Raw genomic sequence first — 18492 nt, 5'->3', positions numbered from 1 at the left:
GCCGCGTTTAGTTTTCTCCAGCCCCCGCGATAAGTGCATTCTGGGAAACGTAGTTTCTGAGCGTGTGACGACTGAAGGGGCGTGTATTGCGGGCGCGGTCCCGACACCGGCAGGTGGGCGGGGGGTACGCGCCCGAGATATAGAGAGAGGCTGTCAGAGGCAGAGACAGCCAGGGAGAGGGTCTAGGAGAGACAGCCGAGTAGAGAGCGCCGTGTGCTAGATCCTTATACTGAGACAGCAGGGGCCGGAGATTTCCCAGAGCAGGGAGTGCTAGGATGACATAGAGAGATTATCAGCTGAGAAGAGACAGGCCCGGGCTGACAGCTATGTGAGGAGAGCTCCAGGAGACAGTCACCAGGGCCTAGTGATAGAGACAGCCAGTGCCAGCGCAGGGGAGACAACGATATGGCAAGCAAGTGACCCCCGGCGAGAGTGACACCTGCCCGGCCGCCACCAGAGACGTCCCACCATGTCTGCACCACGGGGTCCCAACAAGCTGTCCAGCACCGAGCGTGCTGTCCGAGGTACCAGAACCCGACCGACCACAACCTGCCTGACCGATACATACACATACCTATAGGGGCTGTGACCCGTCCTGCCTGACCGATACGTCTCCATAGGTGCCACGACCCGTCCTGCCTGACCGATACGTCTCCATAGGGGCCACGACCCGTCCTGCCTGACCGATACATAGCCATAAGGGCCACGACCCGTCCTGCCTGACCGATACGTCTCCATAGGGGCCATGACCCGCCCTGCCTGACCGATACGTCTCCATAGGGGCCATGACCCGTCCTGCCTGACCAATACACACCCATAGGGACTATGACCCGACCTGCCTGACCGATACACACCCATAGGGACCATGACCCGACCTGCCTGACCGATACACATCCATAGGGACCATGACCCGACCTGCCTGACCAATACTAACCTACCTGACTGATACGTACTGATAGGGGCCATGACCTGTCCTGTCTGACCGATCCACACCCAACGGGGCCACGACCCGACCTGTCTGACCGATACGTCTCCTTAGGGGCCACGACCCGTCCTGCCTGACCGATACGTCTCCTTAGGGGCCACGACCCGTCCTGCCTGACCGATACGTCTCCTTAGGGGCCACGACCCGTCCTGCCTGACCGATACGTCTCCTTAGGGGCCACGACCCGTCCTGCCTGACCGATACGTCTCCTTAGGGGCCACGACCCGTCCTGCCTGACCGATACGTCTCCTTAGGGGCCACGACCCGTCCTGCCTGACCGATACGTCTCCTTAGGGGCCACGACCCGTCCTGCCTGACCGATACGTCTCCTTAGGGGCCACGACCCGTCCTGCCTGACCGATACGTCTCCTTAGGGGCCACGACCCGTCCTGCCTGACCGATACGTCTCCTTAGGGGCCACGAACCGTCCTGCCTGACCGATACGTCTCCAAAGGGGCCACGACCCGTCCTGCCTGACCGATATGTCTCCAAAGGGGCCACGACCCGTCCTGCCTGACCGATATGTCTCCAAAGGGGCCACGACCCGTCCTGCCTGACCGATATGTCTCCAAAGGGGCCACGACCCGTCCTGCCTGATACGTCTCCATAGGGGCCATGACCCGTCCTGCCTGACCGATATGTACTGATAAGGGCCATGACCTGACCTGCCTGACCGATACACACCCATAGGGGTCATGACCTAACCTACCTGTCCTGTCTGATCAATCCACACCCAACGGGGCCACAACCCGACCTGTCTGACCGATCCACAACCATAGGGGCCATGACCCGACCTGCCTGATGGCTCCACAACCATAGGGGGCAAGACCCGACCTGCCTGACCGATGCACACCCATGGGAGGCACGACCCGACCTGCCTCGCCGATGCACACCCATGGGGGCCATGACCCGACCTGCCTGACCAATGCATACACATAGGGGTACAGACCTGACCTGCCTGAACAGTATGCACCTATAGGGGCCACCACCTGTCCTGATTCTATAGCCACAAGCGCCACAACCTGTCCTGACTAACTGCTACATACCAATGAAAACCATGACCTAACAACTATGGACCCATGGGGCCAGGACCTGACTGATACACACACTGACTACCTGCTACACACTGATGGGAACCGTGACCTGACCGATAAGCATCGATTGGGCCATGACCTAACTGACCAATACACATCCACAGGGGCCACAAACTGACTGTCTGATGAACACTTGTAGGTACCATGACTTGACCTGACTGACTACTACACATAGAGGCCATGATGTGACTGCCACTACACACCCTTAGGGGCCACAACCTAACCTGACTGGCCCCTACAAACTCATAATGGCTATAGGCCCATAGGGGGCACAACCTGCCTGACTTCTATACAGCCATCGGTTCCACGTCTGACCTGACTGACCACTACACACCCACAGGGGACAGTGACCTGACCATCTATTACCGCTTGTACCACATCGATGGTTGCTGATGTTCATGTTGGTGTAATTCTGGTGTTAATAGTCCCCATTCTACTGCAGGACCTACTGGACCTGACTTGCGCAGTTGAATGCAGCAGTACATAACACCTCAGGGAGGCGCTGTAAAGAAATTGATCATCTGTGGACCGGTTCCACAACAGGATAATGGATGGTCCACAGTTAGTTTATCTCTGGGGACCCTTGTACCAAAGATCTATTGTAAGACCCGTCCTCTGCAGATTATCTCTTGTGCACATTTTTCTTAATCCTTCAAGAAGATGGATGTGTCCAAGTGATGGGGTCTACTTGACCCTTCCCCTTGGCACGGTTAGATGCCTCACCAGCCATGACTGACCCCAGATGACCCCAGCTTACTATATATGATGACTTGGTAACCCTTTGTGACCACTGTGGTTGTTTCTCTCTGATCTTTCTTGATCTTCTGGTCATTGTAACCTCCTTGATACTATGTGTTACTATGTAACCTTCACTCTAGACACAAATGCTTGTAACCTTCTCAGGTTCCTACCCAGAACCTCTTCTCTCATTCCTTAGCCATTCATGGCTACTGTACCATCTACACTCCTTCCCTTCTGTTGTTTTAGTACTGAATTCTGCCCCATGGTTGTGACCAGCTATCTGCTCATGGTTGGCCCTAGATACCTTCAATGTCTATTCCTAGAAGTTTATAGCCAAACATTCACCACTTTTTCTTAGATTGTTGTCTATTGTTGAGATTATCTCATTGTTGGTCCTAGTTAGTCCCCATGGGTGTTCCCCGCAGCCTACAGTAGGCTCTTATTAAAGGGGTTTTCTTGTTCCCCACTAAGTTTGTATAGTGATGACACCGTCAGGATGAAATCAGCAGGGATCAGACTCCCAGACTCTCTCTTATTACTATATATGCACCTATAGACTGGTGGGAGCTGAGCTGTCTGCACCCAGAGGATAGGTTATTGGTAAGAGGGCGGGTGCGGGCATAAAATACCTAGAATTCAGCTTCTGTCCGGTGCTGTCCACTTATCATAGTCATTCGGAATAGTTTACTACCCCATGAAAGTTGCCCGTCTGACACTTTGTTATTGCTTACACATAATTTTATGGCATGGTCATTCTGGTTTCACAATCCCATCCATTGAGTGAACCACATTGGGGGATTTTGATGACCCCTTATGTGATCAGTAGAGAGCTGCATTTCCACTTTCTGCCAATAATTGATATTGTATGTTTAATGAAAAGTCTATGTATCTGTATCAATTCCACACAGTTCTCTAGATCTCTGCTTGCTGTCGTTCTGTAGGGAGCTTCACTGTTTATTTCCTGTGGATAAACCCTGGTCCATAGTCATGCGATGTCACCTTTGAAATGAATACAGGTTGCAATACCATGTAAAACCTGCAAACGCTTGTGGTGCTGTTTTTGGAAAAGAGAAGTCCTGTTTCCTTATTGCAGTAAGGGATAGGCAGATAATGATGGGATAGCTACACCTCTTGGCCACCCTTCCAGGACTTGGAGGCTCCTCGCCATCATGTGCGTCTTGGCTTTCATAGTGATATCATTTACAGTCAGCGGAAGACAAAGGCCTCTTGTTCCTGCGCTCACATCTGCACATAGTATAACTGCACACTGATTTACAAGGCAAAGTTCTGGTGGAGATGTATAGGTCACTCCCAGCACCTCCCTACTGTAACGTATAGACCCGTATACACACACATTTGTTTGTTCTGCCTCCATTATCCGCTCACTATGGAGCAATGTCATTTATTCAGTCTATACTATGCACACAAGCTACACAAACACACGTCGGGCTGCCTTGATATTACACGTGTTTTGTCACATTGTAATAGGGGTCATTAGAAGAAAGAGAATGTGAGAGTGTAATGGAGGTGGGAGCTGCCCGAAGTATTTAGTGATGGTCATGTTATAAAGGTAGAAATCTGGATATGATATGGTCTCAGGGATGGACAGGGGTACAGTAAGGGGAGGTTCTTCTGCCTCAAAGATAGAAAAGGTCCATTGGGTTCTTTATGGCCACATTGTTCACTACAGCATCTCTACTATTGCCCTTAAACAGAACCAGGTTTTACCCCACTAAACTCCTAGCCCCCTCAGGTCGGGGATTAAATGCCCTTTTGTAGAATTTTTCCTTTTATGTGAAATCTCACCTACTTACCTATAGAAAATCTCCCCCAAAGTCGTTCAAATATGACTCTTCTCACCTCATTTTCACATGAGATGAGTCAAGTTTAGTAGTTGCAGGGGTAGCGTCACTTCCGATGCCCTGCATAGTGTTCTATAGCAGCTAGAAACCAGCTTTTTATGACGAATAAAGATAAGGATCTCTCTTGCTCTTTTTTTTTTTCTTATCACGTCCGGCTTATGGCTTTGTCACGTACAGAACCAGAGATACAGCGAGATAAATATATAGTTGGAAATGCGAGTTTGAGATAATGATCCGGTTCTGGATTATTTTATAACTGTCTTTATGTCCAGTTCTGTTTCTAGGTGAAATAGAACCACAGATAGGGGCTTCTGCAGTGACTGTACCCCAACCATTAAACTTGACTCTTCTCATCCCATTTTCACATGAGATGAGTCATATTTGCCTGACTTTGGAGGAGATTTTTTTTTTTATAGGTAAACAGGGAAGATTTCACATGAGAGAGAATACAAGAAGGGACATTTTAATACTCCGCTTTCATACTCTTTAATGGGGTTAAATCTCGTGACAGGTTCCCTTTAAGATTAAAGGGGTTTTCTGGCTGTAGTAAATGATGGTTAATGCAATTATTTACTTATGAGCAGACCTGTCTCTGCCCAACATGTTCTTGTTTAGAACCTGCACCGTGGGAAAGTTGTCCCTATAGGTGACCATGATGATGTCGGCCATATTGGCAGTACATTACAGCTTGCATCCTGGGGTCAGCCAAGGACTAGGACATTACAGGGGGCTGTGGGCTCTGCTTTGCGTCAGGGTAGAATGTGCTGGTGCGTGCACTTTTCTGACAGGTCCGGCTCATTAGAGGCGCAGCTATGATCACATCTCAGTTCATTTTTGCTGGAAGCGCTCCAGCCAGACAAGAGTTGTACCTATCACATCTTTTCGGATGAAAGTCTGCGCTGTGCACGCCTTGTCAAACCTGACCTAGTTTTCCCCTATAAATTGCATGCGTTTTGTGGCGGGGTGACGCACAGGTAGGGTTGTACATAAGATGCCTATCCCAGTTCTCTGCAGGGTAATCTAGCAGTTCTGGGATCTCCCTCCCCCCCTCCTGACTCACTAATAGGATTTCCTGCCCTCCTCCCCCACACGCTGCAGCTTTGCTCGGAGGTGTGCGGCGCGGCTTTAAAGTGCCTCTGTCCCTATATAATCCTCCACCTGGTGGGACAGATGCAGCATGGGGACAGGTAACAGCCAGCCAACCCGTGGCGGGGGCGACACAGGGGGACAGGCTGCGGAGGAGGACAGGATCCTCGTTACTCCGCCTCCAGTGGTCCCAGAAGTTGCAAGGAGAGCATCCGGTATGGGGTAAATTTTGGGTCTAGTAGTAGGGGCAGTGCGCTCCCTCTTTCTAGTAGATGGCATTGGAATACCCATTGGCATAGACCCCAGTGCATACCCTGCTGCTTGCTTTGCCACTCCTGGATTAAGGTCACTGATATTCCCAGCTATACTAGTAACGGCTTGAGATTTTCGGCAGCTCAATGACTTTGCCCCTTATTGCTATAGGACTAGACGCTTCCTCGCACACATGGGCAAGGTCGAAATCTTCCTGTGGCCTGATCAATGTATCCATCCGAGCCATAAAGTACACCTTATCAGCCATATACATGTGTAGTGTCCTGAGCTACAACCCTCCACTTCATGTTAGATGCTAGAGATAATAGTACCCAAAATACAGGAGTGTAAATCTGCCACGTTGGATTTTTTTCGGGCTGAGAGTCAGCAATTTTAGGTCTACGAACGACCAATTTAGGGCCCATTTGGATACGTTAATGCACCTAAAGGACATTGTGAAAGACCCCCTACTCTTCCTCTATACAGGACCTTTATCCGGTGAGCAGCATGGGATTTAGAGAAGGGATGGTCCATATGGGTCCGGTTAACATCATATCTAATTTCATTGCTGCTAAATGAATCAATTGACCAACTTTATGAAGCCCATATGGATCAGCCGAAAGGTAGCTGCATGGGTGAATAAGGCCACTTTGTTTCACCATATCTTTTGGACTGCTTCCTGCTACTACAGAGGATTTCTGGATGACTCCTTGGGATATTTTCTTGTACCTCTAGGTAGTACCATTCCTCTGTTATTCCTCCAGGTATTATATGAATGAATGTGTGGTACCACAACTCCTGTCAAAATCGTGGAGTGCAGTCCTGTACGGCAGCACTAATTGGACAGTGTCCGCTTTGTAGGTAACGCCCACTTGTAGATTTCCAGGAGGAGTATCAGAGGAATAGTATAAGAAAAGATGCCCCAGACTTTGTATACAGTGGGGAACAGACATGTCACATCCCGGCTGGGGTTATATAATTTCTGTATCTCTCACGTATCAAACATATCGTCATGTACTCTTCCTACCAACACCTATTCGGCCATATTGTGTTGGAGGGCACCCGTAGATGGAGCAATAAAATTAAACTCATTGATGTATATGAGGAGTGATGACCTGCCGTGCTGGTCTGGTCCCACAGAATAAACCTGGCCCATCAGCCCATGATTTTGTGTGCACATAAAGGGTGGACATGGGTGATGGTGTCTGGTACAGGTGTAGGGCTCTGCTCAATGTGCTGGCATCAGATTCTCCCCTGGCAGAGGCTCTGGCGTCTGCGAGTAGATCTGTAGCTGGCATTGGTAAGATTATAGCACCTTTAGCTGCTGGGCCTGCAATCTTCTGACTGCTCAGGAGAGACGTGCCCTAATTATCAGGATTGGGTGCAGCAGAGGGAGGGGGGCGCTGTATCGTATCACTGTACATCTCCTCTATGGACACTATATCTGTGTGTATATTTATCAACATCTGTCCACACTTACCAGCAGCCCATAACCTTGAGGAACAGGTGCTGCGTCCTCCGACCTCGGAGCTGGAGATCCTTATAGTGTGCTACTTACTGGATGTGTATACCAGCCCCCTCCGCACATAACATATATCAGAGATATGTACTGGACCCGGGTCATGTGGTGGAATTTTGGCTGATCCGAAAGGAAAATAGAAGCGCCATAATTGGTCACATCTACTGATAAGATATAAACAAGCAGATAAATGGGTCAGCATTGGGACCAGTGTTGGACTGACCCACTAACCCATCAGATTATCCTCTGGTGGGCTCAGGTTTAACTCCAGCAGTAGACAACCCAATTTGGAGGCTACTTAGGACTATTACCTAGGGCTCGATGAAGAATGAGCCCCAACAATAATTTTATGTGGTGGGCTTACGTAACCCCAGTTCGATGCTAGTTGGGACCACCATTGTTATCCCCCATTGACCGGATGGGAGCACATGTCCGCTGCAGCATGATTTCTGAATGTTGACTGGAAGAAGCAATGATTTATGACTGCAGGATCAGACTACACAAGATGTGTTTGTAGTCTGTTGCCATGGAGACAGTGGGCAAATTCAATAGGGAAACACCTTGAAGCGCACTGTCCATTCTCTGATACCCCCTTTAAGAAACTACTGCAAGGGTTTTGTAGATGAGAAAAAGATTTTTTTTGCAAATTCTGTGTAAGTGCATTTACGGTAATTATTAAGGGCAATATGGAATATTCCCGTAAGAATTCCTATTAGATGCTGTAGATCAGTATTGGTACAGTATATAGTTTTAAGATTTAGTAGTGTGAATTATCGTTTTAAAGATCTCTACTCAATCTAGGCAAAGGAGTCCGGTGGGCAAGATATACATTAAATGACCCCCGGAATGAACAGGGATTCAGTAAGGTACAAGCCACACCCTCCCTGCACAATAACATTTGCATCAGTCACCGAGCATGCCCACCCCACTCTCCTGAGCATGCCCACCCCACTCTCCTGAGCATGCCCACTCCACTCTCCTGGCGGTCGCCGAGCATGCCCACTCCACTCTCCCGGCGGTCACCGAGCATGCCCACTCCACTCTCCCGGCGGTCGCCGAGCATGCCCACTCCACTCTCCCGGCGGTCACTGAGCATGCCCACTCCACTCTCCCAATGAGTCCTATCACGATAGCTGCCCATTTCCACTGCACAGTTGATGTTACTTTTGCCTCAGGCTTGCATTAGAAGGATGTGTCGTTTCTGTGTACAGATTTTTTTCCTTTTGCTCTGAAAGGGTTACTCTGCGTGTTCTGGTGTTTATCTGGGATGTACATCTCTATCCCACACACATACACTGGTGCAGTGCGGGCAGCCATGTCTTGTGGGGGCTGATTCTCTCCCTGCCATGTAATTAGCACTCTGCTCCTCACACACTGACAGCCCCTTGGCATTGCCACAGAAACTGCACAGACAGACCCTATATTTGGGAATACTGTGTTCCTCTGCACCAGCAGGCACCGTGTGTGTATGTGCAGCCTTGTCTGAGCTACGTGTGCAGCTCACTCTATGCAGCTCCAAGTCATTGTTCCCTCATCTACATCTCCCTTCATTATTCCATTACAAGGATTATTCACCACAAAGGAGCAGCAAACGTGCTACATCCTCTTATTAATATATACCGAGGGGGAGGGGAGTCCCAACCATATACAGGCGGTCCCCTACTTAAGGACACCCGACTTACAGACAACCCATAGTTACAGACGGACCCCTCTGCCCACTGTGACCTCTGGTGAAGCTCTCTGGATGCTTTACTATAGTCCCAGACTGCAATGATCAGCTGTAAGATGCCTGTAATGAAGCTTTATTGATAATTCTTGGTCCAATTACACCAAAAATTTTGAAACTCCAATTGTCACTGGGGCAAAAAAAAAAAATTGTCTAGAACTTCCATTATAAAATATACAGTTTCGACTTACATACAAATTCAACTTAAGAACAAACCTCCAGACCCTATCTTGTATGTAACCCGGGGACTGCCTGTACTGGAGACTACGTCCTATACACTGATATACAGAGCAGAGATCAGTCCTATGTATAATGATATATATATATATATACTGGAGACTACGTCCTATACACTGATATACAGAGCAGAGATCAGTCCTATGTATAATGATATATATATATATACTGGAGACTACGTCCTATACACTGATATACAGAGCAGGGATCAGTCCTATGTATAATGATATATATATACTGGAGACTACGTCCTATACACTGATATACAGAGCAGGGATCAGTCCTATGTATAATGATATATATATATATACTGGAGACTACGTCCTATACACTGATATACAGAGCAGGGATCAGTCCTATGTATAATGATATATATATATATATACTGGAGACTACGTCCTATACACTGATATACAGAGCAGGGATCAGTCCTATGTATAATGATATATATATATATACTGGAGACTACGTCCTATACACTGATATACAGAGCAGAGATCAGTCCTATAGTATAATGATATATATATATATACTGGAGACTACGTCCTATACACTGATATACAGAGCAGGGATCAGTCCTATGTATAATGATATATATATATATACTGGAGACTACATCCTATACACTGATATACAGAGCAGGGATCAGTCCTATAGTATAATGATATATATATATATACTGGAGACTACGTCCTATACACTGATATACAGAGCAGAGATCAGTCCTATTGTATAATGATATATATATACTGGAGACTACGTCCTATACACTGATATACAGAGCAGGGATCAGTCCTATTGTATAATGATATATATATATATATATACTGGAGACTACGTCCTATACACTGATATACAGAGCAGGGATCAGTCCTATTGTATAATGATATATATATATATATACTGGGGACTACGTCCTATACACTGATATACAGAGCAGGGATCAGTCCTATTGTATAATGATATATATATATACTGGAGACTACGTCCTATACACTGATATACAGAGCAGGGATCAGTCCTATTGTATAATGATATATATATATATATACTGGGGACTACGTCCTATACACTGATATACAGAGCAGAGATCAGTCCTATAGTATAATGATATATATATATACTGGAGACTACGTCCTATACACTGATATACAGAGCAGAGATCAGTCCTATAGTATAATGATATATATATATACTGGAGACTACGTCCTATACACTGATATACAGAGCAGGGATCAGTCCTATGTATAATGATATATATATACTGGAGACTACGTCCTATACACTGATATACAGAGCAGAGATCAGTCCTATGTATAATGATATATATATACTGGAGACTACGTCCTATACACTGATATACAGGGCAGGGATCAGTCCTATGTATAATGATATATATATATATATATACTGGAGACTACGTCCTATACACTGATATACAGAGCAGGGATCAGTCCTATGTATAATGATATATATATATATATATACTGGAGACTACGTCCTATACACTGATATACAGAGCAGGGATCAGTCCTATGTATAATGATGTATATATATACTGGAGACTACGTCCTATACACTGATATACAGAGCAGGGATCAGTCCTATTGTATAATGATATATATATACTGGAGACTATGTCCTATACACTGATATACAGAGCAGGGATCTGTCCTATGTATAATGATATATATATATACTGGAGACTACGTCCTATACACTGATATACAGAGCAGGGATCAGTCCTATGTATAATGATATATATATATATATATATACTGGAGACTACATCCTATACACTGATATACAGAGCAGGGATCAGTCCTGTGTATAATGATATATATATATACTGGAGACTACGTCCTATACACTGATATACAGAGCAGGGATCAGTCCTATTGTATAATGATATATATATACTGGAGACTACGTCCTATACACTGATATACAGGGCAGGGATCAGTCCTATGTATAATGATATATATATATATATACTGGAGACTACGTCCTATACACTGATATACAGAGCAGAGATCAGTCCTATTGTATAATGATATATATATATACTGGAGACTACGTCCTATACACTGATATACAGAGCAGGGATCAGTCCTATTGTATAATGATATATATATACTGGAGACTATGTCCTATACACTGATATACAGAGCAGGGATCAGTCCTATAGTATAATGATATATATATACTGGAGACTACGTCCTATACACTGATATACAGAGCAGATATCAGTCCTATGTATAATGATATATATATATACTGGAGACTACGTCCTATACACTGATATACAGAGCAGAGATCAGTCCTATGTATAATGATATATATATATATACTGGAGACTACGTCCTATACACTGATATACAGAGCAGGGATCAGTCCTATGTATAATGATATATATATATATATACTGGAGACTACGTCCTATACACTGATATACAGAGCAGGGATCAGTCCTATGTATAATGATATATATATATATACTGGAGACTACGTCCTATACACTGATATACAGAGCAGAGATCAGTCCTATGTATAATGATATATATATATATACTGGAGACTACGTCCTATACACTGATATACAGAGCAGGGATCAGTCCTATGTATAATGATATATATATATATACTGGAGACTACATCCTATACACTGATATACAGAGCAGGGATCAGTCCTATGTATAATGATATATATATACTGGAGACTACGTCCTATACACTGATATACAGAGCAGATATCAGTCCTATGTATAATGATATATATATATACTGGAGACTACGTCCTATACACTGATATACAGAGCAGAGATCAGTCCTATGTATAATGATATATATATATATACTGGAGACTACGTCCTATACACTGATATACAGAGCAGGGATCAGTCCTATGTATAATGATATATATATATATATATATATATATATATACTGGAGACTACGTCCTATACACTGATATACAGAGCAGGGATCAGTCCTATAGTATAATGATATATATATATATACTGGAGACTACGTCCTATACACTGATATACAGAGCAGAGATCAGTCCTATGTATAATGATATATATATATATACTGGAGACTACGTCCTATACACTGATATACAGAGCAGGGATCAGTCCTATGTATAATGATATATATATATATATACTGGAGACTACGTCCTATACACTGATATACAGAGCAGGGATCAGTCCTATGTATAATGATATATATATATATACTGGAGACTACGTCCTATACACTGATATACAGAGCAGAGATCAGTCCTATGTATAATGATATATATATATATACTGGAGACTACGTCCTATACACTGATATACAGAGCAGGGATCAGTCCTATGTATAATGATATATATATATATACTGGAGACTACATCCTATACACTGATATACAGAGCAGGGATCAGTCCTATGTATAATGATATATATATATATACTGGAGACTACGTCCTATACACTGATATACAGAGCAGAGATCAGTCCTATAGTATAATGATATATATATATACTGGAGACTACATCCTATACACTGATATACAGAGCAGAGATCAGTCCTATAGTATAATGATATATATATATACTGGAGACTACATCCTATACACTGATATACAGAGCAGGGATCAGTCCTATAGTATAATGATATATATATATATACTGGAGACTACGTCCTATACACTGATATACAGAGCAGAGATCAGTCCTATTGTATAATGATATATATATACTGGAGACTACGTCCTATACACTGATATACAGAGCAGGGATCAGTCCTATTGTATAATGATATATATATATATATACTGGAGACTACGTCCTATACACTGATATACAGAGCAGGGATCAGTCCTATTGTATAATGATATATATATATATATATACTGGGGACTACGTCCTATACACTGATATACAGAGCAGGGATCAGTCCTATTGTATAATGATATATATATATACTGGAGACTACGTCCTATACACTGATATACAGAGCAGGGATCAGTCCTATGTATAATGATATATATATATACTGGAGACTACGTCCTATACACTGATATACAGAGCAGAGATCAGTCCTATAGTATAATGATATATATATATACTGGAGACTACGTCCTATACACTGATATACAGAGCAGAGATCAGTCCTATAGTATAATGATATATATATATATATATACTGGAGACTACGTCCTATACACTGATATACAGAGCAGGGATCAGTCCTATGTATAATGATATATATATATATACTGGAGACTACGTCCTATACACTGATATACAGAGCAGAGATCAGTCCTATAGTATAATGATATATATATATACTGGAGACTACGTCCTATACACTGATATACAGAGCAGGGATCAGTCCTATGTATAATGATATATATATACTGGAGACTACGTCCTATACACTGATATACAGAGCAGAGATCAGTCCTATGTATAATGATATATATATACTGGAGACTACGTCCTATACACTGATATATAGAGCAGAGATCAGTCCTATGTATAATGATATATATATATACTGGAGACTACGTCCTATACACTGATATACAGAGCAGGGATCAGTCCTATGTATAATGATATATATATATACTGGAGACTACGTCCTATACACTGATATACAGAGCAGGGATCAGTCCTATGTATAATGATATATATATATATACTGGAGACTACATCCTATACACTGATATACAGAGCAGGGATCAGTCCTATGTATAATGATATATATATATACTGGAGACTACGTCTTATACACTGATATACAGAGCAGAGATCAGTCCTATAGTATAATGATATATATATATACTGGAGACTACGTCCTATACACTGATATACAGAGCAGAGATCAGTCCTATAGTATAATGATATATATATATATATACTGGAGACTACATCCTATACACTGATATACAGAGCAGGGATCAGTCCTATGTATAATGATATATATATATATACTGGAGACTACGTCCTATACACTGATATACAGAGCAGAGATCAGTCCTATGTATAATGATATATATATATATATATACTGGAGACTACGTCCTATACACTGATATACAGAGCAGGGATCAGTCCTATAGTATAATGATATATATATATATATACTGGAGACTACGTCCTATACACTGATATAAAGAGCAGGGATCAGTCCTATGTATAATGATATATATATATACTGGAGACTACGTCCTATACACTGATATACAGAGCAGAGATCAGTCCTATAGTATAATGATATATATATACTGGAGACTACGTCCTATACACTGATATACAGAGCAGGGATCAGTCCTATAGTATAATGATATATATATATATATATATATATATATATATATACTGGAGACTACGTCCTATACACTGATATACAGAGCAGGGATCAGTCCTATAGTATAATGATATATATATATACTGGAGACTACATCCTATACACTGATATACAGAGCAGGGATCAGTCCTATGTATAATGATATATATATATATACTGGAGACTACGTCCTATACACTGATATACAGAGCAGGGATCAGTCCTATGTATAATGATATATATATACTGGAGACTACGTCCTATACACTGATATATAGAGCAGGGATCAGTCCTATGTATAATGATATATATATACTGGAGACTACGTCCTATACACTGATATACAGAGCAGAGATCAGTCCTATAGTATAATGATATATATATATACTGGAGACTACGTCCTATACACTGATATACAGAGCAGGGATCAGTCCTATGTATAATGATATATATATACTGGAGACTACGTCCTATACACTGATATACAGAGCAGGGATCAGTCCTATGTATAATGATATATATATACTGGAGACTACGTCCTATACACTGATATACAGAGCAGGGATCAGTCCTATGTATAATGATATATATATATACTGGAGACTACGTCCTATACACTGATATACAGAGCAGAGATCAGTCCTATGTATAATGATATATATATATACTGGAGACTACGTCCTATACACTGATATACAGAGCAGGGATCAGTCCTATAGTATAATGATATATATATATATACTGGAGACTACGTCCTATACACTGATATACAGAGCAGGGATCAGTCCTATTGTATAATGATATATATATATACTGGAGACTACGTCCTATACACTGATATACAGAGCAGAGATCAGTCCTATGTATAATGATATATATATATATACTGGAGACTACATCCTATACACTGATATACAGAGCAGAGATCAGTCCTATGTATAATGATATATATATATACTGGAGACTGCGTCCTATACACTGATATACAGAGCAGAGATCAGTCCTATGTATAATGATATATATATACTGGAGACTACGTCCTATACACTGATATACAGAGCAGAGATCAGTCCTATGTATAATGATATATATATATATACTGGAGACTACGTCCTATACACTGATATACAGAGCAGGGATCAGTCCTATGTATAATGATATATATATATATATACTGGAGACTACGTCCTATACACTGACATACAGAGCAGAGATCAGTCCTATAGTATAATGATATATATATATATACTGGAGACTACGTCCTATACACTGATATACAGAGCAGGGATCAGTCCTATGTATAATGGTATATATATATATATACTGGAGACTACGTCCTATACACTGATATACAGAGCAGAGATCAGTCCTATAGTATAATGATATATATATATATACTGGAGACTACGTCCTATACACTGATATACAGAGCAGGGATCAGTCCTATTGTATAATGATATATATATATATACTGGAGACTACGTCCTATACACTGATATACAGAGCAGGGATCAGTCCTATTGTATAATGATATATATATATATACTGGAGACTACGTCCTATACACTGATATACAGAGCAGGGATCAGTCCTATGTATAATGATATATATATACTGGAGACTACGTCCTATCCACTGATATACAGAGCAGAGATCAGTCCTATGTATAATGATATACACTCACCGGCCACTTTATTAGGTACACCATGCTAGTAACGGGTTGGACCCCCTTTTGCCTTCAGAACTGCCTCAATTCTTCGTGGCATAGATACAACAAGGTGCTGGAACCATTCCTCAGAGATTTTGGTCCATATTGACATGATGGCATCACACAGTTGCCGCAGATTTGTCGGCTGCACATCCATGATGCGAATCTCCCGTTCCACCACATCCCAAAGATGCTCTATTGGATTGAGATCTGGTGACTGTGGAGCCATTTGAGTCCAGTGACCTCATTGTCATGTTCAAGAGACCAGTCTGAGATGATTCCAGCTTTATGACATGGCGCATTATCCTGCTGAAAGTAGCCATCAGATGTTACAGGGTACATTGTGCTCATAAAGGGATGGACATGGTCAGCAACAATACTCAGGTAGGCTGTGGCGTTGTACCAAGGGGCCCAAAGAGTGGCAAGAAAATATTCCCCACACCATGACACCACCACCACCAGCCTGAACCGTTGATACAAGGCAGGATGGATCCATGCTTTCATGTTGTTGACGCCAAATTCTGACCCTACCATCCGAATGTCGCAGCAGAAATCGAGACTCATCAGACCAGGCAACGTTTTTCCAATCTTCTACTGTCCAATTTCGATGAGCTTGTGCAAATTGTAGCCTCAGTTTCCTGTTCTTAGCTGAAAGGAGTGGCACCCGGTGTGGTCTTCTGCTGCTATAGCCCATCTGCCTCAAAGTTCGACGTACTGTGCGTTCAGAGATGCTCTTCTGCCTACCTTGGTTGTAACGGGTGGCGATTTGAGTCACTGTTGCCTTTCTATCAGCTCGAACCAGTCTGCCCATTCTCCTCTGACCACTGGCATCAACAAGGCATTTCCGCCCACAGAACTGCCGCTCACTGGATGTTTTTTCTTTTTCGGACCATTCTCTGTAAACCCTAGAGATGGTTGTGCGTGAAAATCCCAGTAGATCAGCAGTTTCTGAAATACTCAGACCAGCCCTTCTGGCACCAACAACCATGCCACGTTCAAAGGCACTCAAATCACCTTTCTTCCCCATACTGATGCTCGGGAGAACTGCAGGAGATTGTCTTGACCATGTCTACATGCCTAAATGCACTGAGTTGCCGCCATGTGATTGGCTGATTAGAAATTAAGTGTTAACGAGCAGTTGGACAGGTGTACCTAATAAAGTGGCCGGTGAGTGTATATATAAACTGGAGACTACGTCCTATACACTGATATACAGAGCAGGGATCAGTCCTATGTATAATGATATATATATATATACTGGAGACTACGTCCTATACACTGATATACAGAGCAGGGATCAGTCCTATGTATAATGATATATATATATATACTGGAGACTACGTCCTATACACTGATATACAGAGCAGGGATCAGTCCTATGTATAATGATATATATATATATATACTGGAGACTACGTCCTATACACTGATATACAGAGCAGGGATCAGTCCTATGTATAATGATATATATATATACTGGAGACTACGTCCTATACACTGATATACAGAGCAGGGATCAGTCCTATGTATAATGATATATATATATACTGGAGACTACATCCTATACACTGATATACAGAACAGGGATCAGTCCTATGTATAATGATATATATATATACTGGAGACTACGTCCTATACACTGATATACAGAGCAGAGATCAGTCCTATGTATAATGATATATATATATACTGGAGACTACGTCCTATACACTGATATACAGAACAGGGATCAGTCCTAGGTATAATGATATATATATATATACTGGAGACTACGTCCTATACACTGATATACAGAGCAGGGATCAGTCCTATGTATAATGATATATATATATATACTGGAGACTACATCCTATACACTGATATACAGAGCAGGGATCAGTCCTATTGTATAATGATATATATATATATACTGGAGACTACGTCCTATACACTGATATACAG

At 42.7% G+C, this 18492-nt stretch overlaps 1 protein-coding gene across 2 annotated transcripts in view; it reads left to right on the top strand.

The window, feature by feature from the left end:
- Positions 1-18492, top strand: part of PPP3CC (protein phosphatase 3 catalytic subunit gamma) — a 44575-nt gene continuing 26083 nt past the window's right edge. Inside the window, exon 1 of one of the 2 annotated variants that reach the window (XM_072149341.1) lies at positions 1-524. In XM_072149341.1, the coding sequence (XP_072005442.1) occupies positions 470-524 (55 nt within the window). In that variant the 5' untranslated portion in view covers positions 1-469. Of the gene's footprint in view, positions 525-5825; positions 5984-18492 lie in introns of those variants that run through there. The other variant, XM_072149340.1, reaches the window with a different exon arrangement.

This window comes from Engystomops pustulosus, chromosome 4, assembly GCF_040894005.1.
Source record: "Engystomops pustulosus chromosome 4, aEngPut4.maternal, whole genome shotgun sequence".
NCBI lineage: Eukaryota > Metazoa > Chordata > Amphibia > Anura > Leptodactylidae > Engystomops > Engystomops pustulosus.
The sequence above is the reverse complement of the archived record's forward strand: the minus strand, read 5'-3'. Positions and strand labels throughout refer to the sequence as shown.